This window comes from Hemitrygon akajei, chromosome 21, assembly GCF_048418815.1.
Source record: "Hemitrygon akajei chromosome 21, sHemAka1.3, whole genome shotgun sequence".
Classification (NCBI taxonomy): Eukaryota; Metazoa; Chordata; class Chondrichthyes; order Myliobatiformes; family Dasyatidae; genus Hemitrygon; species Hemitrygon akajei.
Window position 1 is genome coordinate 28,194,900 of NC_133144.1, and position 25,128 is coordinate 28,220,027.

A 25,128-nucleotide genomic window follows, 5' to 3' on the forward strand; every position below is an offset into this window, starting at 1 on the left:
CTATGTCTTATGGTCTAAGATAGGAAGTGATGAAACAGGTTCTGGTAGGTGATTGGTGGACTGAGGATGACAAGCGGATGGAAAACAGTAGGAAACCTGAAACATCAACAAATTCTTTCCCTTCACAGATGCTGCTCAGCCTGCTGAGTACCTTTAACAAATTGTTTATAGGTAAGATGTTGAGTTGTGGCCGAGAGTTGATAAGCCATACTTTTATTGAACGTGTTTATATTTAGCCTACTCTTGGTCCTGTTTCATATTTTTAGTCCTAACCAAGCAGAAGTTAAAGTTTGAAGATAAAATATTTCAGCTGGTGAAAAATCCAGGCAGATGAAAAACAGGTCAGGCAGCATATATAGGGAAAGAAACAGAGCAATACCCTTCATCAGAAATAAAAAAAAGGCAAGTGTGTAAAATTGCAGAGAGGGAGAGGAATGGAAAGCATAGAGGGAATATATGTGAAAGATTACCAAAGTTAAAGTAAAATGTCTTTCTTCATCCTTGCAGGTTCTACTGGGATCTGACTATGCTGCTTCTCATGGTGGGAAACCTGATCATCATTCCTGTGGGAATTACATTCTTCAAGGATGAGAACACCACTCCATGGATTGTCTTCAATGTCGTGTCAGACACTTTCTTTCTTGTTGATCTAGTACTGAATTTTAGAACTGGGATTGTCGTGGAGGACAACACAGAGATTATTTTAGACCCTCAGAAAATTAAGATGAAGTACCTGAAGAGCTGGTTTGTGGTGGACTTCATATCCTCCATCCCAGTTGACTATATTTTTCTAATAGTAGAAACGAGGATCGACTCAGAGGTTTATAAGACTGCCAGGGCTCTGAGGATTGTAAGGTTTACCAAGATTCTCAGCCTCCTCCGGTTGTTGCGGTTATCCCGTCTTATCCGCTACATCCACCAGTGGGAAGAGGTAAGTCTCAGTGCTTCATATAATAGAGATCTCATTGACAATAAACAATAATTTGAACTGGGTGCCTTTAGTGCCCAGATGCTCTAGAGTTGAGTGTAGGACCGGGGAGATGGCATCACAGTAGACCTGCCTCAGCAGTAGGTGAATGGCAATGGGTCAAACTTGTCTGGGAGGCTCAAGTTAATGCATATCATTACCATCCTCTTGAAGCTCTTCACGATGGTGAATGTCAGAGCCACAGAGTAGTAGTTATTAAGGCACATTACTTTGTTTTTCATAGGTACCAGGATGACGGGTGGCAGGGTGGAGATATGTTTCTACCAAAGGAGGTGTAAGGAGCTTCTTGCTTCCACTAGCCTGCAAGTTACCCTTGGGCAAGGTGTAGCATCTGCTTAGTCACCCCAATCAGCGTCACATGAAGCCGGGGAGCAGGTGGTGTATGGTCGTATGAGAGGCTGGTGCATATCACAAACCCTGGTTAGACAATCTCTGAAGGGTGTTGATAATGGCAGGGGTCACCCGTCTTGTATAAATACTGCCTAGAACAAGGCAATGGCAAACCACTTCTGTATAAAAAATTTGCCTGGAATAATCATGATCTTGAGACCATGATCGCTTACGCCATGCGACATGGTGCATAATGATGATGACAATGATGACCAGTCTTAAAGCAGGTGGGAATCAGGGAAAGGTTGAAACTATCTGTAGATGGCCCTGCCAGCTCATCTGCACAGGACCTAAGGCGTGTCCAGCTACACTATCCAGGCCAGATGCTTTACATGGGTTCACCCTCTGGAACACTGACTTTACACCTGTAACACCGACCGTGGGTTGAAGTGCATTGGGTCACAGGGTATTTTGTTTCCACAGGCACATTGACCCCATCAAAAGTGTTTGCACATTATGAAATCTAAGCTGAGTTAGACCTTTACAGTTGGGCCATTTCATTAGGAAATCTGGGTGGGGTTCCCAGCCACCAACTGTCCCTAATAGGAATCTCACCCTGCTCCATTCTGTGTTCATCTTGCCAACTGACAGTGCAGCTGTGCTGGGACCCACAAAGGATATTCCTCACACCCTATCCTGCCACTTCCTCGGATATTGGGTAGGGTGAGGAATCTCTGGGAAGATGTAGCCCAATGCTCTCTCCCACATCTTCAAACACCATGCTTCTCTCCTTCCATCTGGCTGTGCTGGCTTCACACTTGAGTTGTAGCTGCTATAGCTCCAATCTCTGCCTGGGCTACCAACCACAGCACCTCCAAGGATCATTTGGAAAGAGAAGGCATTTGTAGTGGGTCTTCTCAGTCACCAGATGCTCCAAACAGCCAACTAGTGAACACAGTAACATCTGACGTGTGATCTCTGTGGTAATGTAGATAACGTAGTGCTTGTGGGTAAAGAGTAAGATCCCACACAAAAGCAGTCTGTTGATGGCCAGCAAATATTTATTTGGGTATGGAGAGGCTGAGGACACGAGCTCATCTTCCAATAGTACTGCATAATGTTCAACAGCTACGTAAGGAGATGGTTTAGTACAGTATCTGAAGGAAAGCACTTGTGTATTGCACTGGAGCAATAGCTCGGTTTCCAGGAGGGTGTTAAGCTCACAAACTTTCAGACTCTGTCAGGGGTGCAAGCAGCCTTGTCTGTGGCCTGCCGGGGTTGCTCACGGATTCCTACCACGTAACAGCAGCGAGCTTTGACCCAGAGACTGGATTTTGGACATGATGAGAGAGGTAAGTGGACATGTGCCTCTGCTCCCAAAAGAACAACTTGAGACTCACAGAGAAATCTCCCTGAGAAACACCTGTTTAGCAAATGAAAGTTATTGTATTAACTGGACAGTTAATACAGCACGCTGCACTGCTGTGCACACTGGTTCATGCATTTGTGTACTATTTTACCAACACAGTAATTCAGTGAGAGACATTGACTAGAGAGAATTATACAGCACAGAGACTGGCCCCTCGTCCCAACTCATCCAAGCTGACGGAGTTGCTTATCTGAGCTAGTTCCATTTTTGTTTTGTTGCCGCTTGTGTGACTTTTTTGTGCTGGGGGGAGGGCTGTTTAACGGTTATCTTTGAATGGGTTGGTTCAATGGTTCTTTGTTTCGTGGCTGTCTGTGGTGATACATAATTTGATAAATAAATGTATTTTACTTTGAATTTGCCTGTATTTGGCCCATATCCCTCTAAAGTTTCCCTGTCTATGACCCTGTATAAATACTTATTAAATGTTATTTTACCTGTTCATCTCACTTTCCCTGGCAACTTGTTCCATGTATCTACCACCCTTTGTGTGGAAAAAGTGCTCCTTTAAATCTTAAATCTATGCCCTCCAGTTTAGACTCCCTTACCATAGGGAAAAGACTGTGACTCATCATTTTATAAACTTCTATATGGCCACCTCTTGGTTTACTTCACTCCAGGAAAATAGCCCCAGCTTATCCAGTCTTCCTTTATAACTTAAGCCATCCAGTAAGAGTTTCAGGGATTTGACACAAAATGTCGACGATTTCTTTTCTCCGAGAGATGCTACCCAAATCACTGAGTTCCTCCAGCAAGCTGCTTGTTGCTCTCGATTTCAGCATCTCGTGTCTCCTAACCAAAAAACAGTTGTCCATCACCTTTCTGATCTTTGATAAACCAACAGTTTACATTTCAAATGGCTCAGGGAGCCATTTTGTTCAATGATAACTCAGATGTGTAATAAATGGCCACCTTCCTGATGAATTCCTGATCCTGTCAATGAATAATAAAATGATTGTAACAGACTGTTTCTCTGGAAGTTAAAGGACTGTCGCCTAGCAAGGTGTTTGGGACATTGGTTGAAAATAGTTAAATAAGGAATATGTGTTGGCTGTGCAAAATCAGAGGATCATAGAAAAATTACAGCAGGAAGGAAGCCATTCAGCCCATTGAGTTGATAATCTCACACCCCACCCTCCATCACCCTACAAATGTATTGCTTTCAAGAACTTATCCGACTTTCTTTAGAAATGTGTTTGCCTCTAGTACTTCCCCAGCACTGTACTGCCCAGATCTTGAACAGTGTTGATGAGCAGGTAGTCCAAATTCATAGCTCTCTGAAAGTGGCTACCCAGGTTGATAGGATCATTAAGAAGGCAAATGGCATTCTTGCTTTTATTAGTCGAGGCATTGAGTTAAAAAGTGAGGAGGTTATGCTGCAGCTTTATAAAACTCTAGTTAAGCTGCATCTGGAGTGTTGCATACAGTTCTGGTTGCCCCATTATAGGAAGGATGTCCAGGCTATGGTGAAGGTGCAGAGGAGATTTACCAGGATACTGCTTGGATCAGAGGCATACAGTATGCTATAATGAGAAGTTGAACAAAATTGTGTTATTTCTCAGCAGAGATCTGAGAGAGGAGTATAGGATTACGAGAGACATACATAGAGTAGATTAACTGTATCTTTTTCCCAGGGTTGAAATGTGAATACCAGAGGACAAGCATTTAAGTTGAGGGAGATGTAAGGGAAAAGGGGTGGTAGAGGCAGATCCATTAGGGACTTTTAAAAGAGATGTTTAGCTAAGCAAAAGAAAGGCAAATGGAAGGATATGGACATTGTGTAGGCAGAAGGGATTAGTTTAGTTGGCTATTTGATTACTAATTGAATTAGCTTGGCACAAAATTGTGACCAAAAGGTCTGTTCCTGTACTATACTTTTCGCTGTAACTAAATATTGATTTAAAAAGTTTATTCTCATTGTCGCTCCTGACCTTTTTGTCAGTTACTTTCTTTCCATTCTTTTGTAGCTTCTGTCCATAGGAGCTATTCTTTCTACTTACTCTGTCTAGAACATTCGCCATAGTCTTAAGTGTCTCCTTCAATCCCTTGGACCTCTCCTCTCACAGAAACAGGCTTTTCTGCCCACTGTATCCATGCTGACCATTGTACTTAGCTATACCAGTCCCATTATTTTTCTGTAGCCTCTATGCCTTGGAGATTCAAATTTATTGCGCATTCTCCCAATTTTCAACTCCTCCGTCCCTCAGTGAACAGCCTCAGACTCCTCAGTCCCTCAATCCCTCAATCATTCTCAGAAATCTCTTTCAAAATCTTTCCCGTTCCTGAACTTTGATACACTCCTATACTTAACTGGGGGGCACCATGGTAGCTGTTAGTGCAATGCTGTTATAGCTTGGGGTGTCAGAGTTCAGGGTGCAATTCTGGGTGCATTTGTAATAAGCTTGTATGTTCTTCCTGTGACCATGTGGGCTTCCTCTGCCTCCCACAGACCAAAGACATACCAGTCACTAGGTTAATTGGTTATTGGTTAGTATAGGATCAAATAGGTGGGTTGATGGCTGGCTTGGCTCGTTGGGCCAGAAGAGCCTGTTTCACGCTGTATCTCTAAGTAAATAAATACATATTGAAGCCATTTACTTTCAGCACATATTAGGTATGCTCCTGCCTTGATTGGTTTTGCCCACATATAAAAAGGGCTTCCATGGTCATCAATAGGCATCCAGTGTTATGTTATGCTGGGTTTTACGTCGCTTGGCATCACTCCAGGAGAGAATTAGGTTGGTCGCAGGCAGGAAACAAGTAATATAATTTCAGTCAACCAGCTGTTGGCTTTATTTTAAACATAGATTCAGTCTCCTTTCTTGCTCACTGCCAAACATGAAACACATGCAAATACTTGAATGAAAAAGAATTACAATCCTTTGAAATGTACGTCACATCAAAGTGCTTGAAGCACAGAATTCAAAAGCAGCATGTGCAAGTGATACCATAAATACTCCATACAGTCAAAGCAATGTCTACAAATCCTGGTCAGGGACATGAAATACAGTCCATGTTGGATCAATCAAGAAGATTTTGCCACAGATGAATTTTCAGAGCTTGGAGATTTTTGCCAGAATGTTTTTCATCACTGTTGTGCAATACACAAATGGAATGACATAGTTTTTAGGCAAACATAAATGATTGAGGATTTTGACCTTCGACCTTTGAAGTGGTATTTTTCCAATTTTTCATTACTACCATTGAAGAGGAGGTACAGGAGCCTGAAGATGCACACTCAGCGATTCATAAACGGCGTTTTCCTCTCCAACATCAGATTACTGAATGGTTCAACTACCTTGTTATTCTTAAGCAAATCACACAAAATGCTGGAGGAACTCAGCAGGTCAGGCAGCATCTGGAAATGAATAAACAGTTGAAGATCCTGAGGTCACAGATCTTAAGAACATTGACTGTTTATTCATTTCCATAGATTTTGTGTTTTTTTGTGTATTTTTCTTTGGAGTTCCGGCACCTGCAGAATTTCTCATGTTATCACCCCATTATTCCTTTTCCCACTATTTATTATTTTTTGCAATTTACAGTAAATTTTGTTTTTGCATTGTACTGCTATTGTAAAATAGAAAGTTTCATGTCACAGGTCAGTGATAATAAATCTGATTCTAATTAAGTGATTTCTGTTTTATATGAGAGACTGTACACAATCTGCCACTAATTCTGTCAGAAAGTGAGTGCCTTTCTCGTCCTGTAGCTGACACCAGGAAGATCCCGATCAGAACAACAATCTGTGGCTGAGTTCACTGATGAAGGGATGATTTACAATGGACTTCATCAGCCTTGAGTTACAGAGGCTTGAAATTACTCCTAATTGATTCTATTTCAGCTATTACAATGCACTGTAAGTGGTGTGTGTGTGTGTGCGCAAGTGGGGTGTGTGCACGCACAAGCACCACTCACTCACTTTGTTGCAACAGGAAATGGCTGTACCAGCTTAATGTCAGAGTAAGCCTTCCAATTCTCTTAAGATTCAACAAAAGGGCTCCTTCATTCTAACTTAGTTTATCCTTCCAGCAACTCAACCCCACCATCACACCCCTGTGGCATTCAGCTGCTCCGTAAGTCAGTCCTGCCTCACCCTCAGTTGTGCTTCCTGCTGACCCACTGGCTCACTTGACAGGAAGAAATATTTCCCCTGACCTACTTTAATGATGACTTTTGCTGCCTTGAAACCTAAGTTTAGGCTGCCTTCACCTGTAAAGTTAGAAACATAATCACACTTCAGAGATCTGTGAAACCGTGCAAGTAGCGGCCCCGGTTCGATCTTGACCTTTGGTGCTATCTGTGTTGAATATGTAGGTTTTCCCTGGGACTACGTAAGTTTCCTTTGAGTGCTCTGGTGTTCTCCCTTTTCCCAAGGTCCAATACTGTGCAAAAGCCTTCAGCACATATATATAGCTGGGGTGCCTGAGAATTTTGCACTGTACAGCTGCCGCAAATGAAAAAATAAATTTCATGATATATGTGAGTGATGATAAATTCGATTCTAATTTGGGTTTCTAATGTGGACAGGGAGTGGGAAGAGGGATGCAATAGGATGAGAAAAGGGGAAGGGAGAGAGGAAGGAGCAGGAAGCGCCAGAGAGACATCCTGTAAAGATTAGTAAACCAATTGTTTGGAATCATATTACCTTGCCTGGTGTCTCCAGGCTGGGCGTGCACTACCCCTGGCACTCCTTCTCTGACACCTGTCCTACACCCCTCCTGTTCCCAATATCCTTTGCTCCTGCTAGGTTTGCAAACTCGCTCTCTGGTTGACGTTGACAAATACAGTACTGTGCAAAAGTCTTGGGGTGCCTAAGACTTTTGCACAGTACTATATGCTGGTATGTAAACTGGCTGCTGTAAATTGCCTCTGATGTTGGTGGGTGGCAGGAGAATTAAAGAGGCAAGGGGAAAATTGGAGTACCTTTGTGAGAGAATGGGCTACATGGAATTTAATGGGACAATGGGATGGATATGATTGCTCTGAGAGCTGCCCAGACTCAGTGGACTGAATACCCTCCTTCTGTGTCAGAAAGTATATGAAAAATCAATTCTGGAAGTTCTCCACGCAATGCTATGTGTATCATTAACCTTCAGGACTAAAGGCTATGAGCTGGGAATTAGGATTAGTTTAAAGTCTATTTTTAAACAGAACTCTATTTTGTTGTCCTTAGTGTGCTCCAGGACACCACAAATGAAGAGTGCTACAGAAATCCTTGGCTTTTAAGAAAAATGATCGTGCATTTTCTGTTTTCATCAACAACCAGAGTGTTCAGCAACACATAAAGTGTTGTCGGTACTGTACTTCTGATCATCCGGTTTTGCTTTACACTTAGGCAAATCAAAAGCAATCTTAACTAGGAGGCCATTTGATGTATCCTGCCAGCATTAACACCTTGAACAAGCTATCAAGTTAGTCTCATCTTCCCTGTTCTTTACAAAACCCCTTTCATTCCTTCTTTCAAGAATTAATTGCATTTCCATTGAGCCAAATAACCTCCTTCTGTTTGGCATCATCAACATTTTTGGTTCCACAATGTTGAGTCTTTAGCCGAAGGGAAAATTTCCAGACAGATTGAGTTCACATGTGAATGAATGACTACTGTACAGTATTGGGGTGATTTCAACTACTAGATAGGCTCACGAGCTAAGAGTTCCATATAACCATCCCTGTCTTGTGTCAGCTCACCCTCAATTGAACCTGAAGCATGGTACGGAAGACGTTGAGTAGTTAACCGTGTGACAATGTTTTAAGGTGATAGTGAACACTTTCCCCAAACGCCCACACTAATACATATGTACCACATGTGCAATGGAGCAGAGCATTATATGGTCATTAGACAACTTCTTCCTGAAAAGGAAGGATTAAAACCAATGGAGGCAATGAGGAAATATGCTTTCAGGGTGGCAAAAAGATGCCACTGTATTATGACCACAGTAAAATGTGTTTGATCCTGGCCGCTGGTCAATGTGGATTTGCACGTTCTTCCTGTGACTTTGTGGGTTTCTTCCGGATGCTCCGGTTTCCTCCCGTATCCTAACAAAATGTTGGTTGGTAGGTTAATTGGCCACTGGCAATTGTCCTTAGCATGTAAGTGAGGGATAGGATCTGAGTGAGAGTTGATGGGAATGTATAGTGAATAGAGCAAAGGTAAATTACTGGGGCATAGAATTGCTTGGTGAATTGGCATTGGTTGATTGGCTGAAATGGCCTTCTTTCATGTTACTGTATATGCTAATATACAGTAATGAAGATAGGCTGCACTCTATCCTGAAACCACAGGTTATGTTTGCTCCACTCTGAAACAAAATACTGGAGGTACAGTGTGAATGTGACTCCTGAAACCAGAGTTGAACTGCCTTTTTGTTGGGCAAGTGTTCATGGCTGTCTTTTCTTCATGCAGAACAGATTCACCCATACCTTAAACAGAGAAAGTCAAGGGGAAATTTCATATTGCTGTGCCAAATTCTGAGAAGCTTTGATAATCAGGGAGGATGCTAACCTGAGGTCATACAGTTGAAGTGTTTTATCAGAGACATTAGAGAGCAGTGGAGAAGAATTTGTTATGCAGGAAGTTGAGGTGCTTTGGAATGACCTGCCTAAAAGGATGATGGAAACAGTCTCGACAATAGGCCCCGAAAGGAAATCCAATTAGTACTTGAAAAAAGGAATAAGAAGGCTTTGGGAAGGTTTAAGGGTCGGCACAACATTGTGGGCTGAAGGGCCTGTACTGTGCTGTACTATTCTATGTTCTATGAAAGACCAGGAAAGGTGAGAATAACCTGATAGCTTGTTGAGAATTCTAATGCTGGCAGGATACTCAAATAGCCTTCTTGTGTAAGCTGTACAAACCTGAGTTGCTTTGATTTGCTGAAGAGTAGACGGTGGCAAAGCCAAACCTGATATACAGTACTGACATGCTTCAGATACAGCTGAACACTCAGATATTGATGAAAAATTAAAAAAAAACATTGATTTCTTTAGCACTTTTCATTTGATCTTAGATTGATCCTCTCAGACGCTTATGCCCAGGATCCAGAGCACTTTGAACCAGGTTAGTATGGGTTAGTATTTAAAAAAAAAAATATATATTTTAAACAGTGTCGCCCTTCTGAAACACCACAGATTAACCTGCGTTTTAGTGGGAGGAGAGTGGAGCGCCTGGAGGGAACGTACACAGTCATGGGGAGAACATACAAACTCTTTACAGACAGTGGCAGAAATGAACCTGGGTTCCTGGTGCTGTAATAGTGTTCCGCTACTGCGCCTCTCCAATATATAGTGCGGCTGAAGTAACTAACAATCTAGGATATCCCACACTCAATACCACTGGAAACAGACAGTCATTACAAAGTACTAGTGAAATCTCACCATGGCAATTTTATAACCCTCACATGAGAGCGGGGAAAAAGCTCTGTTTTAAAATTCAACAGCTCTGTTAAAGCAGCAGTGTTTTCCTTACTAAACTGCATTTTCAACAACATGGAAACTAGCGCTGACCCACACCAGTTTTTATCAATGCACCATAGAAAGCATCTTACCTGGATGTGTAACAGCTTGGTAAGGCAACTGCTCTGCATGTGATCACAAGAAACTGTGCATCTCAGTACACCACAGGAACTAGCCTCCCCTCTATGCACTCTGTATATAATACTTGTGGCCTCAGTAAAGCAACCAGCATAGTCAAAGACCTCACCAACCTCAGATGTTCTCTCTTCTCTCCTAGACCGTCAAGCAAAAAATACAAAAGGTTCTCAATGATTGCTTCTATCCCACTGTTATCAGACCCAAGAATGGACCCCTTGTATGATAAGATGGACTCTTAACCTCACAATCTACCTCATTGCATTTTCCACTTTATTGTTTACCTGCACTGTACTTTTTTGTAGCTTTTACACTTTATTTTGCATTGTTATTGTTTTACATTGTTCTAGCTCAATACACTGTGTCAAGTCAAGTCAAGTCACTTTTTATTGTCATTTCGACCATAACTGCTGGTACAGTACACAGTAAAAATGAGACAATGTTTTTTCAGGACCATGGTGTTACATGACACAGTACAAAAACTAGACTGAACTACGTAAAAAACAATGCAGGAAAAAAAAACTACACGAGACTACAGACCTACCCAGTACTGTGTAGAGTGCACAAAACAGTGCAGGCAGTGCAGTTATGATTTGTTCTGTATGAACAGTAAGTAAGTCAAGCTTTTCTCTGTATCTTGGTTTATATGACAAGACTAAATCAAACTAAGCCAAACTAGATCTTTTACAATAGACCTCTGGAGTTTGATTCGAACCTAAAACTTTAATCCCAGAGGGCATGCATCTGAGGTGAGCGAGGGTACGTTTAAAGGAGATTTACAAAGCAGGTTGTTTTCATGGAGAGTGGTGGGTGCCTGGAATGTGCTGCCTGGGGTAATGGTGGAGGCAGGTATGACAGGGGCATAAAGAGGCTCTTAGTTAGGCACATGAATGTACAGGAAATTTACCTTTTATTGGCAGAAGGGATTAGTTTTGTTGGGTAATTGTATTAGTTAGTAATAAATTATTATTAATTATAACTCATTGTATTAGTTCAGCACAACATTGTGAGCCAAAGAGCCTGTTCCAACGGTGCATGGTTCCATTTAGTATGTTCCAACTCAAGAGTCCTACCTAATGAAACACACCAGATATTATTACAGCTGACGTTAAGTAAGGCATTGGTTAGGTTGCTTTTGGAATATTGTGAGCAATTTTGTGCTTCCTATCTAAGGAAGAATGTGCTGGCCCTGAAGAGGGTCTAGAGCAGGGGTTCCCAACCTGGGGTCCATGGCAGAAAAATGGCTGGGGGCCCTTAGTCTAGAGGAAGTTCACAAGAATGATCCCAGAAATGAAAGGCTGAACATATGAGTGTGTTTGATGCCTCTTTGTACAGTCTCAGTGAAGTTCAGAGGGATAAAAAGAGACATCTTTGAAACCTGAAAGGCCTGGGTAGGGGATTCTAGGATCTGAGGGCACAATCTCAGAATAAAGAGACTGAGATGAGATGGAATTTCTCTGCCCAGTGGGTGGTGAATCTATGGAATTTGTTACTAGGGAGGGCTGTGGAGGCTAAGTCACTTCTGTATTTAAGACAGAAAATGACAGGAGCAACAAGCTCCTTATCTTCATATGTATGAAAAAGTGGCTGTATTGTTTGGAATGGTGATTGCTAAGAAGTTAATCCCGGAAATGTGGAAAATGCACTCTGTGCCTACGTACAATCTGTGGCTGAGAGAACTGGCAAACGCTTTACATTTGGAGAGACTGAGACTGTAATGAGGACAGAGGGGACATCTGTGAAAGGATGTGGGGCCCTGTATTGGACTTTCTTATGGGGTGAGGACTGAGGTTTTCTGGTGCGGTGCTCCCCTACTGTGTATGTTTACTTTTGCCTTTATATTATTCTCCCTTTTGCTGCTCAATATTTAATTTGATTTTGTTATGGTTGTGGTTTTTGTGGATGTGCTGTTCTTTTTTACATCAGTTTTTTTTTGTTAGTTTTTTCCAAGTCTGTTCACATAAAACAATAAAATATATTTTTTTAAAAAGAAAATGACAGATTCATGATTGGTGAGGAGTTAGGGTTATGGGGGAAAAGCAGGAGAATGAAACTGAAAAAAACAGTCATAATTGAATGGTAAAGATGACTCAATGGGCTGAATAGCCTAATACTGCTTGTACATCTTATGGTGTTATGGCAAATAGTTTATAAAAAAGGAGATAAAGGAGCACAACAGTTACCAAGTTGAAGAGCATTGTGTTAGGGATTAAATTAATATGTATTTATGTCCTGGGTGATTGAAACATGTTTCTGAATCCCAGTATAAAAATGGTGACGTTTGGCTGTAAAATGTCGAGAGCCCATCAGAATGGGCTTGGAGATATGTAGAGCTGTCTGACTTGAAAAGCCTCTACCCTGAAGGGCGACTCAGCACTGGTTATAACAATCACCAATCATAGACAGCTTTCATTTTACACTGATAACTTTAAACTGGCATTTAAGCTCATAGCCTCCGGGTTGCTAGAGTCATTTTATAGCAACTAAGCCCTTGTGGCCAACCTTAGTTCATAAATCGACAAGTAAATAATGTGCCAGAATTGGTAACAGTTAGTTACAGATTATGAAGGTTAAAAACATCCAAATATACAGAAGCAGACTAGTTCAATGATCCAGTGATATGAGATCATGTTAATTAAATAATATGAAATTTTTAAAAATCCAGCATTAATCTCAGTAAATCTAGAGATGGTAATTGTGACCACTGAACTATTGAATTGTCATTAAAAATCCATCTGTGTCCTTAACGAGAGGAAATATTCTGGCCTACATCTCATTCCAGACTTAACACCATATGGTTATTCCTAACTGCTTTCTGAAATACTATGTGACCCTTTTCAAGGGTAATTAATGGGAAATAAACAGCTAATAACTTTTGGAAATATCAATTAGAGTCATAGAGCACTATAGTACAGACACAGGCCTTTCAGCCCATCTAGTCTGTGCCAGCTTGTTCTGCCTACTCTCATCCTTCTGCTCTCAGACCATAGACCTTCACACCTCTCTCATGCACGTACCTGTCCAAACTTCTCTTGAATGTTCCAGTTGAATTTGCACCTACCACTTCAGCTGGCAGCTTGTTCCACACTTGAACCACCTTCCGAGTAAAGAAGTTCCCTTTCAGATTCCCCCAAAATATTTCACCTTTCACCTTTATCCTATGACCTCTAGTTCTGGTCTCGCCCAGCTTGAGGGAGAAACATCCACATGCATTCACTTTATCAAAGTAAAAGGTTCAAGGTAAAGTTTATTATCACCATTTACAACCTTAAGATTAATTTTCTTGCAGGCATTTATGAGAAAATAAAGGAATACAATAGAATTTATGAAAGACCATACAAAGACTGACAAACATCTGATGTGTAAAAGAAGACAATAGTGCAAAATAATTAAAAAAAATAAATGAATAAAACTTAGAACACGAGTTGAAGAACAGTCTATAGGTTGTGGAGTCTGTTCATTGTTGAAGACTGCAAAATTATCCACACTGGTTCAGGAGCCTGATGGTTGTTGGGTAATAACTGTTCCTGAACCTGGTGGTGTGGGACTTAAGGCTCCTGTATCTCCTGACCAATAGTATTAGTGGGAAGAGAGGGAGATGCATTAAATTCTAGCAGATGGGAGGGCTCAGGTAGGGGATTTTGGGGCTGAACACTGGTTCGTTTTCCATTTTCAGGCCTCGGTGCTTTAATCTGGCTCCAAGTCCAACCAGCGCCTTCTCTTCCAGCGATGGATCGTCTTTGTCTGCTTCAAGGTGCCATACCTTCATTTCTGAGTCAAGTTTGCCAAATCCTTCAGATCTTAAGATCGCTAATTCATTTAGATGGTGCAAAAGTACATTTCTTAAAGAGAAATTACAGGCTGTGAATCGCAGTAATCACAGTTCAAAAGAAGTATATTCAGTAGTTTGTAAATTGCCCATGAAACATCACTGTATATCACCAGAACCGTCTAGGTATCTATACCCCCTTGTAATTCTTATACCCTCATTCTCCTGCTCTCCAGGGAAAGTTGTATAACATTCAACTTTCCCTGTAACTAAGGTTTTCAAGACCAGCAACACCCTTGCAGATTTTCTTCCATGCTACATGGCCCCTCTTGATATATTGCAGCTGAATATCGTCATTTAACACTGGGATTCAAAACCATCTTATAATCACCCACAACATAAAAATGTATTCAGTTAAATTGAGGGACAAACTTGTTGACGATGAACTGCTGGATCCTTTGTGAAATCGCAACATAACGTGAACGACATACAGACCATGTTGAAAGCATTCACAAGTCAGGTGACAACTGCAGAAAGAGAAACAGTTAATGTTTTCAGGTTTAAAGAACCTTTCTGAACTTTGCCTAACAAAGGGTTTTCAAGCTGAGTTGTTAAATCTGTTTGTCTTTCTACAGATGCTGCCTCACCTGTGAAAGTTTCCAACACTTTTTATTTTTATTTCAGATTTTCAGCATCTGCAGGTTTTTTTTTCATTTGTCTTGGCTTACGCCTGAAGAGGTCCTCAATTTATTGCTTCCTCCCGAGGATCAGCATAATGCCAGCATTGCATGGGAATGTCAGCTTTGTTGTCTCAAGAATTAAAGATTAGCTTTATTTGTCAAATGTACATCAAAACATTGAAACGTGCAGCGGATTGCATTTTTTGCATCTAATTAAATCAGCGAGAATTGTGCTGGGTAGTCTGAAGTGTCACCACACTTCTGGTGTCAACATAGCATGCCCTCAGCTCACAAATCCTATCCATAAGCCTTTGGAGTGTACGAGGAAACCAGAGAAGCTTGAAGAAACTGCAAGGTCATGGAGAAAATTTACATATTCCTTACAGGCAGCAACAGGAGTTGAACCTTAATCGGCTGAGCGCTGGCACTGTAATAGTGCTGCTCTAACTGCTCAGCTACTGTGCCCTACTGTACCGTGCCTTGGTGGGAGGAGTCCTGAGCATTTAGACTCAGAATGAAGAATGCTACCAGCTGAGTAACAGGTGACATAGTACATTCAATTCTCTAGCTAGGAATCATGTAACTGAACTTCGACGTTGGGCTCCTGGTGAGTGAGCTTCCGACAGAGGTCGGAACCTGCAAAATTACCTCAGCCATCTTAGATATAAATTAAGCGCATCTATTAAAAAGGCAGGCATTGTCAGTGAAGGCTTTTGCTATTTCAATTTGGGTGATTTGAGGGACGACTCTACACATTGACAAACTTATATAGATAAGTAGTGGAGAGTATATTGACTGGCTGCATCACAGCCTGGTATGGAAACACCAACACCCTTGAACGGAAAATCCTATAAAAAATAATGGATACAGCCCAGCCCATCATGGGTAAACCCCTCCCCACCATTGAACACATCTACATGAAATACTATTGCAGGAAAGCAGCATCCATCATCAGTGATCCCCACTATCCAAGACATGTTCTTTTCTTGCAGCTGTCTTCAGGAAGTAGATTAAAGAGCCTCAGAACTCTCTCCACCAGGGTCAGGAACAGTTACTACCCCTCAAACATCAGGCTCTTGAACCAAAGGGGATAATTTCACTCAACTTCCCTTTCCCCATCATTGAAATGTTCCCACAACCAATGGACTCACATTCAAGGACTCTTCATCTCATGTCCTCTATATTTATTGCTTATTTATTTTTATTATTTCTTTTTAAATTTCTTTTTGTATTTGCACGATTTCTTGTCTCCTGTTCTCTTGTTGAACACCCTAGTTGGGAGGTCTATCACTGAATCTGTTATTGTTATTATTCTATACATATATTGAGAATGCCCACAAGAAAATGAATCTCACTGTTGTATATAGCGACATATATGTACTTTGATAATAAAATTTACTTTGAACATTGAACTTTGATTCTGCTGAGGAAGCAATCAGTGACATGAGGTGTTCAGTCTGTGTTAACATGGCCATACAGTGGCTTGTAATTGACCCTTGAAATAAATGGACAACACAGTTACAACTTCCAGGGTAAAAATAATGGCAAAGGCAGCTTTGTTCTAGCTCATTGCAAAATCAAATATCTTTGTTTAAATTGCAACATCATTGGACATGTCCTGTTTATTTTATGAATCCCTTGTTATATATAATGTACACAGGTTTCTAAATGTAACATCTGTGTTTGCGTTTCAGGATCAGACATATTAAACATCTGTCGATTTTTCATTATGCATGTTGCAAACCGAACTTCTTGTTGAGAAGCGTTGCATTAAGAATTGATATGAAGGTGTTTACTTTAGGGAAGATTACATACTGTTAAATTGTTCCATTTTAAATATTCAATATGAAGTTAATGCAATTACTGATTTATTTGGAGCTTTTATTCTTGCACAGGACTCTAACTTCTTATAATGATTTTATTTGAATGTACATGTATATGTCTGGTGACTGCAATACTGAACTATCATGGACTCCTTGGAGCTTTTCAAGGTTGAGAGGGAGGTAATTTCATATGTGTATGGGGTGAACAGAGACAACTGTCTATGTTACTTGTGTATGGACCGGGGGGCACAGATTCAAATGGGGGATGTGAGGAAATTGCTTTTAATATAGAGGTGCAGCAGTTGATGCTGTTGCCTGACAGTTCTAGCGACCCACATTCAATTCTGAACCCAGATGCTGTCTATGTGGAGTTTGCTCCCTATGGGTTGAGTCTGTACTTACTGGAGTTTAGAAGAATGAGGAGAGATCCCATCGAAATCTATTGAATATTGAAGGGCCTAGATAGAATGGATGTGGAGAGGATGTTTACTCTAGTGGGGAAGTCTAGGACCAGAGGGCACTGCCTCAGATTAGAATATGTCCCTTTAGAACAGAAATGAGGAGAATTATCTTTAGCCAGGTGGTGATAAATCTGTGGAATTCACTACCACAGATGACTGTGCAAGACAACTCGTTGGGTATACTTAAAGCAGAGCTTGATTGGCTTTTGATTAGTAAGAGTATCAAAGGCTATGTGGAAAGGCAGGAAAATGTGATGAGAAGGCAGCCATGATGGTATGGCAGAGCAGACATGATGGGCCAAATGGCCTAATTCTTCTCCTGTGTATTATGGTTTTATGGCTTCCTTCTTCATACTAAAAACATGCCTATGGGTTAATAGGTTGTTATATAAATATATAACCCTCAACACAGTTTGCAGGAAAATAAAAATGGAGGGATGGACATGCAAAAGTGAATGGGTTACAAGAAAATAAATAGAGGACTGGAACTAATTGGATATTGAGAGCTGACATAGTAGGTCCCCATTCCCCCCCCCCCCCCCATACCAAATGGCCTCCTTTTGTGTGGTAAGAGGATGGGATATTTATGAGGGAAAATAATTTGCAGGGCCAGAGAGTCAGTATAATGAAATAAGATTAACAGGTCTGTCTTAAAAAGGGCTAGTATGGACAATGGGATGAATAGTCTACTTCAGAGCTTAACAACTCTATGAGGCCCCATCTTCTGATAAGCAATAATTTTCTCAGTCCGTGCTTCTGCTAATGTATTTCCTATTGAGTTATTACAAATTACAATGGTCCACTTAACAATCCAAATCCTTGCTCCTATATTGAAATAAAGGACCATTGCTCCCCCATAGGATAATTCAGACTTCCAGGATTTTTTAATGCTAATTAATACCAAAAGGATTTTGCAAATCTCAGCTCATGGAAAGGGTTATCAAATGGATTATGCGGTGGGATATTAGCTCCTGGCTGTGGTTTCAAATTAACCTGCTCTCATGTTTCTTTAACTCTTTCAGGTTGAGTGAAAATTAGTGGTGAAGTCAACAGTTAATGCTCATTCATATTTGTTTTTCTTATATGTTTGTGGTGAGTCAAATCTTGAACAACATTAGTCTGTCATTTGGAAATTAATTGGCAACTTCAGATACATGTTAGCCTATCACCCTATAATACACCATTTTGTTCATGGGCTTCCTATATCAGTAGCCCTTGAGGTTCAAATCCATTTCTTCTGGAGTGTAGAGCACATAAGGTCAAGTCTGGATTCCAGGAAGTATTAGGAAGAGTGTCTTGTTTGGGGTAATATGTTGAAGAATGAGGAGGGAGGTTGGACCAAGAGCTGTTTGGGTCTTACAAGCAATGATTGGTAGAAGAAGGAGTGAGTGACTATCAGCCAGGAGTCCCTGGATTGGGTTTATATGCAGAAAATGGGATGTGAGAGTCTGGAGATCAGTGGTTGGGGCTGGGACAAGGGTTATGAGTGGGGAGGGGAAAGGATCAGAGCCGTGAGAAGGGGGATGCTGAGAGGGAGTTTCCTCTGGTGTGGGCATATAGAACTGGGACATAGCTTCAAAATAAGAGATCACCCATTTAAGAAGATGAGGAGGAATTTCTCCTCTCAAAGCGCATGACTCTTCAGCATGCTGTTCTTTCTGCAGAGACTTGCAGAAGAAAAAATGTGGAATATAATCAAGGCAGAGGTTGACAAACATTTAAATCACAAGAAAGTCAAGTTGAAGAGGAAGTGTAGGGAATTGACGTCGAGGCTAAGAATGGATCTTGTTGGATTTTGGAGTAGATTGAAGAGATTGATTGGTCTATTTCTGCTCCAGCATCACCTGAACAACTATTTCTTTCTTCCTCAGATGTTTATCTAGATTCTTCTTAACTTTTTCTGTGCTCCCCATCTTGACTATTCCTTGAGATACCGTCTTTCAACTTATAAGCTCTCCAGATAAAAAAAATACTTCGGATTTGTTATAGTAATTATAGGTGCTTAACACCTATTTATGAGTCCTAGTTTTGTTGCACAATTGAAAATATCTTACTTGCATCTCAAATAAATAGTTCATATTCTTACAGGTCTCCATCAGGTCACTTGTGACTTATCAAAATCAGAGGCAGGTTTAATATCACTGTCATGTGCAATGGAGTTTTTTAACTTTGTGGCAGCAGTACAATGCAATACATAATAACAGAAAAGAAAAAGGAACACACACAAAGTGCTGGTGGAACGCAGCAGGCCAGGCAGCATCTATAGGGAGAAGTGCTGTCGATGTTTCGGGCCAAGACCCTTCGTCAGGACTAACTGACAGGAAAGATAGTAAGAGATTTGAAAGTAGGAAGGGGAGGGGGAAATGTGAAATGGTAGGAGAATTCCATTCCCATTCTGATATGTCTATCCATGGCCTCCTCTACTGTCAAGATGAAGCCACACTCAGGTTGGAGGAACAACACCTTATATACTGGCTGGGTAGCCTCCAACCTGATGGCATGACCATTGACTTCTCTAACTTCCATTAATGCCCCTCCTTCCCTTCTTACCCCATCCCTGATATATTTAGCTTTTTTCCCCCTCCTTTTTTTTCTCTCTTTCTGCCCATCACTCTGCCTGTTCTCCATCTCCCTCTGGTGCTCCCTTCCCCCTATCTTTCTCCCTAGGTCTCCCATCCCATGATCCCTTCCCTTCTCCAGCTCTGTATCCCTTTTGCCAATCACCTTTCCAGCTCTCAGCTTCACCCCACCCCCTCTGGTCTTCTCCTATCATTTCGCATTTCCCCCTCCCTCTCCTACTTTTAAATCTCTTACTATCTTTCCTGTCAGTTAGTCCTGATGAAGGGTCTCGGCCCAAAATGTCGACAGCGCTTCTCCCTATAGATGCTGCCTAGCCTGCTGTGTTCCACCAGCATTTTGTGTGTGTTGTTTGAATTTCCAGCATCTGCAGATTTCCTCATGTTTGCAAAGAAAAAGGAAACTGTGAATTTCAATAAGTGTGTGTGTGTATATATATATATATATATATATATAAAACAGTTAAATTAACTAACTAGTGCAAAAATAGAAAAAGGTAGTAAGGTAGTGTTCATGGTTCAGAAATCGGATGGCAGAGGGAAAAAGCTATTCCTGAAGTGTTGAGTATGTGGCTTCAGGCTCCTGTACCTCCTTTCTGCTGGTAGCAATGAGAACAAGGCATGTCCTTAATGATGGATGCCACCTTGTTGAGGCATCACTTCTTGACGATGTCCTGTATACTATGATGGAGCTGACAAAGTTTACAAATTGCTTCTATCCTGAGCAGTCGTCCCCACCCTCCCCCCATACCAGATGGTGAAATTTTAATAATGCAAAAGCTTTGACTTAGAATGCTTAATTTTACATGTATCATTAAAGCTGATGATGGGGATATTGAGTTAGGAGAGCTCGTTTATTTCACCAAAGAACTTGGAGGACTTTCTGGAGAGAAAGTCCAGAAGTATCTGTTGTACACACATTGGCCACTTTATTAGGTACTTCTGCTGCCACAGTCCATGCGCTTTAAGGATCAAAATGTTGTGTGTTCAGAGATGCTCTAATGCATACCACTGTTATAATGATGGCTTAGATGCTTTGGCAGAAGAGCTGGAGGAGCTGGACTTGGTGTGGTCTGTAAGGCTGCCTGCTACAGAAAGACATCGGAGTAATTGCGTGAAGGCGGTGTGCTGTCTAACAATGAATGATTGTCTTGGATATTTTTTCCAGATTCACAAAATCCTGTTGGACATTGGTAAAGTAAAATTTTTACAAGTCCGGTTTTTTCATTGGTGAGGCTGATGGTGGGGGAACTGCATTGATTCAGTTGTAGCGAAGACCAGGCCTCATGCCACAGGCTTGCCTGTTACAGCAGTCCAGAAGGGGAAACGCCAGAGGCTGTGTGGCATGGTGTCCATGTTAGATTGGATGTTGGCCCCACCTCTTGGTGCTGCTCTCTGGTGTTTGCTCAGTGAAAGACAAGCTGGATTGCATGTGTGCATGCATGTATACGTTTGCCTGTGAACTGCTGAAAACTGCTTGTTTGCGCCAATAACATCCATGCACAATCAATTTACAGAGCATGTCATTCAGGAACTTGGGTTATATATACTTTTGTGTGACAGTATGTCTTCTGCTATCTTATTATGCTACATTTACCTTGTGCTGTGTATGTCTGTTGGTACTATGTTTTGTACCTTGGCCTGAGAGGAATGGTGTTTCATTTGGCTCTATTCATGTATGGTTGAATAATAATTAAACTTGAACTTAAACTTCAACTTTAGGTTACTGTCACCTTCCTATCAGCTTGAGCTTGTCTGACCATTCCTCTGATCTCTCTCAGTAACAAGGCATTTTTGCCCACAGAGCTGCCACTCACTGGATGCTTTCATGCCACTCTCTGATGCTAGAGAGTGTTGTGCATGAAAATCCCAGGAGATCAACAATTTCTGAGATATTCAAACCACCCCATCTGGCACCAACAGTCATTCCACGGCCAAACTCACTTAGATCACATTTCTTCTCCTTTCTGATGTTTGGTCTTAACAACTGCTGAACCTCTTGACCATGTCTGCATGCTTTTATGCACTGAGTTGTTGCCGCATAATTGTCTGATTAGATATTTGCATTTACATGTAGGTGTATCTAATAAAGTAGCCACTGAGTGTATCTGTTCTATTTGAAGTATCTAAGACTCAGGAGTATTTAGGACAGCAGAGGTCACTGTGATGCAGTCAACCATTAAGTTTTGTCCCCATGTCTGAGGTCTTGATCTTCAAGTGCATTCTGCCTGAGCAGGTCAAATTGTTGAGGATCCATCCACTTCATATTTATTGCAGAGGAATATTGAAATGATTCCTAAAGCAAGAACTGTCTCAGCCATATTAATATGAATATTTTCCTCCATGCTTTACCACATAAATGTTTTAGGATTGGGCATCAGCTGTTATTTATTGCCATCCCTAACTGCTTTAGGGAAGCCTGTGGAGAGCCACATTGGATGGTTGCAATCCTGGTGAAGATACTCCCTTCAGATGTTGAGAAAGGGGATCCAAGTTTTAAATCTAGCCATGATGAAGAAACGGTGATAAACCTCTACGTTAGACTAGTGCGTGACCTGCAGAGGTATCTCTCATGTTCCAAAGCTTCTGTGTCCTAATCCTCCATGGTAGTAGAGCACAAGGGTTGCCTATGCAAGTAACATTTAGTGCATGGTACATACTGCAGCCACTGTGCACTGATATAGGAGGGACGGGGCATAGTGTGATGGATGATCTGCCAATCAAGTGGTCTTGTTTAATTCTGGTGGAGTCAAACCAGTTGAAAGTTGCTGAATATTATCCAGAAAAGGTGAAAAACATTAGGACAACCTTTTGGCAGAGATGATGGAACCTATTTGCTCAGTCAGCAAGCAACAGTAAGAACTGAAGGAGAAAACATCTTGTACTCTGTCATCATTTCAGCTGAGAACAGCCTCACTGCAGGTTTTTTATATCTCATGCAGACAAGTAAAAGAAAAGACAAAGAAAATCACACCTCTACTGGGATAATGGGCCCTTGAGGCTGGATGTTCATTTGGATGGTGACGGTGTATATAAAAAACTGATTTAAGGGAAGTAATTGCCACAGATGGCCGTGAAGGCCAAGTCATTGGGTAAATGTAAAGTGGAGTAAGGGTGTCAAAAGTTGCAGGATGAATGCAGGAGACTGGGGTCAAGAGGGATAATAAATCAGCCATGATGAAATGTCAGATCAGATTTGAGGGGCTGAATAGTCTAATTCTTTTCCTTTGTCATATGGTCTTATAGTGAAGCGGCAAGGGTTTGAAGACAACGGTTTGTTTATTTTACTGTGCTTTGCAATGATTGTATTTACAAAATTCAGCTTGGTTCCATTTACTTTTACTTCTGGCAGTTAGCTTGAAGGTATTATAGGACCTTAGTTAGACCCTACGTGGAGTACTGTTCTGGTCACCTCATTACAGGGAGGATGTGGATACTATAGAGAGAGTGCAGAGGAGATTTACTAGGATGTTGCCTGGTTTGGAGAGCATGCCTTATGAGAATAGGTTGAGTGAACTCTGACTTTTCTCCTTGGAGCGAAGGAGGACGAGAAGTGACCTGATAGAGGTGTACAAGATGATAAGAGGCACTGATCATGTGGATAGCCAGAGGCTTTCTCCCAGGGCTGAAATGGCTAACATGAAGGGGCATAAATTTATGGTGCTTGGAAGTATGTCAAGGGGGATGTCAGAGTTAAGCTTTTCACACTGAGTGGCGGGTGTGTGGAATGCACTGCCAGTGAAGGTGGCAGTGGAGGATACAATAGGATGTTTTAAGAGACTCTTAGAATTGAATTTGAATTGAATTGAATTGACTTTATTACTTATATCCTTCATGTACATGAGAAGTAAAAATCTATACATTACATCTCCGTCTAAATGTGCAATGTGCAATTTATAGTAATTTGTAATAAATATTATGAACAATAGGACAGTCAATATAACATAGAAATACCATTGTATCTGTGTGAATTAATCAGTCTGATAGCCTGGTGGAAAAAGCTGTCCCGGAGCCTGTTGGTGCTGGCTGTTATGCTGCGGTACTGTTTCCCGGATGGTAGCAGCTGGACCAGTTTGTGGTCGGGGTGACTCAGGTCCCCAATGATCTTTCGGGCCCTATTTACATATCTCTCTTTGTAAATGTCCTGAATAGTGGGAAGTTCACATCTACAGGCGCCAGTCTTTGCTGAGTCCTGTGATTGAGGGAAGTACAGTTCTCATACCAGGCAGTGATGCAGCCAGTCAGAATGCTCTCAATTGTGTCCCTGTAGATAGGTACTGGAGCATAGAAAAATGCAGCAGGGAAATTCTATGCAGTTTCTAGAGTAGGTTACATGGTCGGCACAACGTTGTGGGCTGAAGGGCCTGTAATGTACTGTAGGTTTCCTTTGTTTTCTTTGACATTGTATGTTCCATGAAGTTACCGACTTCAGATCATACTCTGGTCATCAAGAAGGATCTGGTTGTACATTTGATCTGCAAATGGTGAAAAATCCATCAATCACCATTTTATACAGGGGAAAGTGCCCTAAATCATCTCATGTACATGGCAATGTCGTCAGTTACGCATCAATGTGCCCTGTTGCTCAGTGTCACTGAAAGATAAAATTTCATTTACAGGAAACTTATAAGGAGTTATGTGGCTGGAAGAAGGACAGATAAATGTTGACAAACCTCTGGTCCCATGCCAAACCTTTGATATCTAGTTTGCTCTGTTAACCCTGAGCATTCTAACAATATATAAACACAAGAGATGCTGCAGATGCTGGAACTTCAGAGTAACATGCACAAAATGCTGGAGAAACTTGGCAGGTCAGGCAACATCTCAAACGATGTTTTGTGCTGAGACCCTCAGTGAAGTCCTGATGAAAGGTGGTGGCCAAACCATCGACTCTTTATTCTTTTCCTTTCCTGACTTGCTATGTTTCTCCAGCATTTTGTGTGCTTCATCCTAACAATAGCCCATTATTGTCCATAAGAGAGGAATGAAAATGCATTTAAGTGAAATAATAATAAAAGGTAGTGTAAGAGTACCTATCAAAGCTAAACCAAACACTGGATGCCACCTAGCATAGTTGAATAAGAAAAGAAATGTTCTGAATGGTGTCTTCCCTATAACCATCCAGAGTGGAGGAAACTGGATAATTCCCACGGATCGTACTTGGCTTCTACAACTCGAGGAATCTATTTTGTGCACATAGTTTATATAACTATCCTCCACTCCTTGCAAGTTGTTAGAAAAATATCTGCATAATATTGTTGTGCTTGCCGTTCCTCTGCTTTTCAAACAGGTTCTGTTTTAGGCATAAATTATTGCACATCAGCTTATTATGAGTCAGGTACTCAAACTCAGTGGCTGATGCAATGTTCACTTCTGAAGGGCTTGCAAAATGTTCCCTGAACTATTGTAAATGGCTTTGTAAGATCTAGAGATATTGCAGCATGTCATTGACTGAACTGGTTACCTTTCATGCAAACAAGAGCATATG

General features: G+C 41.2%; 1 protein-coding gene across 1 annotated transcript in view; it reads left to right on the forward strand.

Moving 5' to 3' along the window:
* hcn4 (hyperpolarization activated cyclic nucleotide-gated potassium channel 4) overlaps positions 1-25,128 on the forward strand; it is a 494,535-nt gene that overhangs the window by 80,500 nt on the left and 388,907 nt on the right. The window contains exon 2 of the mRNA XM_073025811.1: positions 508-931. Within this exon, the coding sequence (XP_072881912.1) occupies positions 508-931 (424 nt within the window). The remainder of the gene's footprint in view (positions 1-507; positions 932-25,128) is intronic.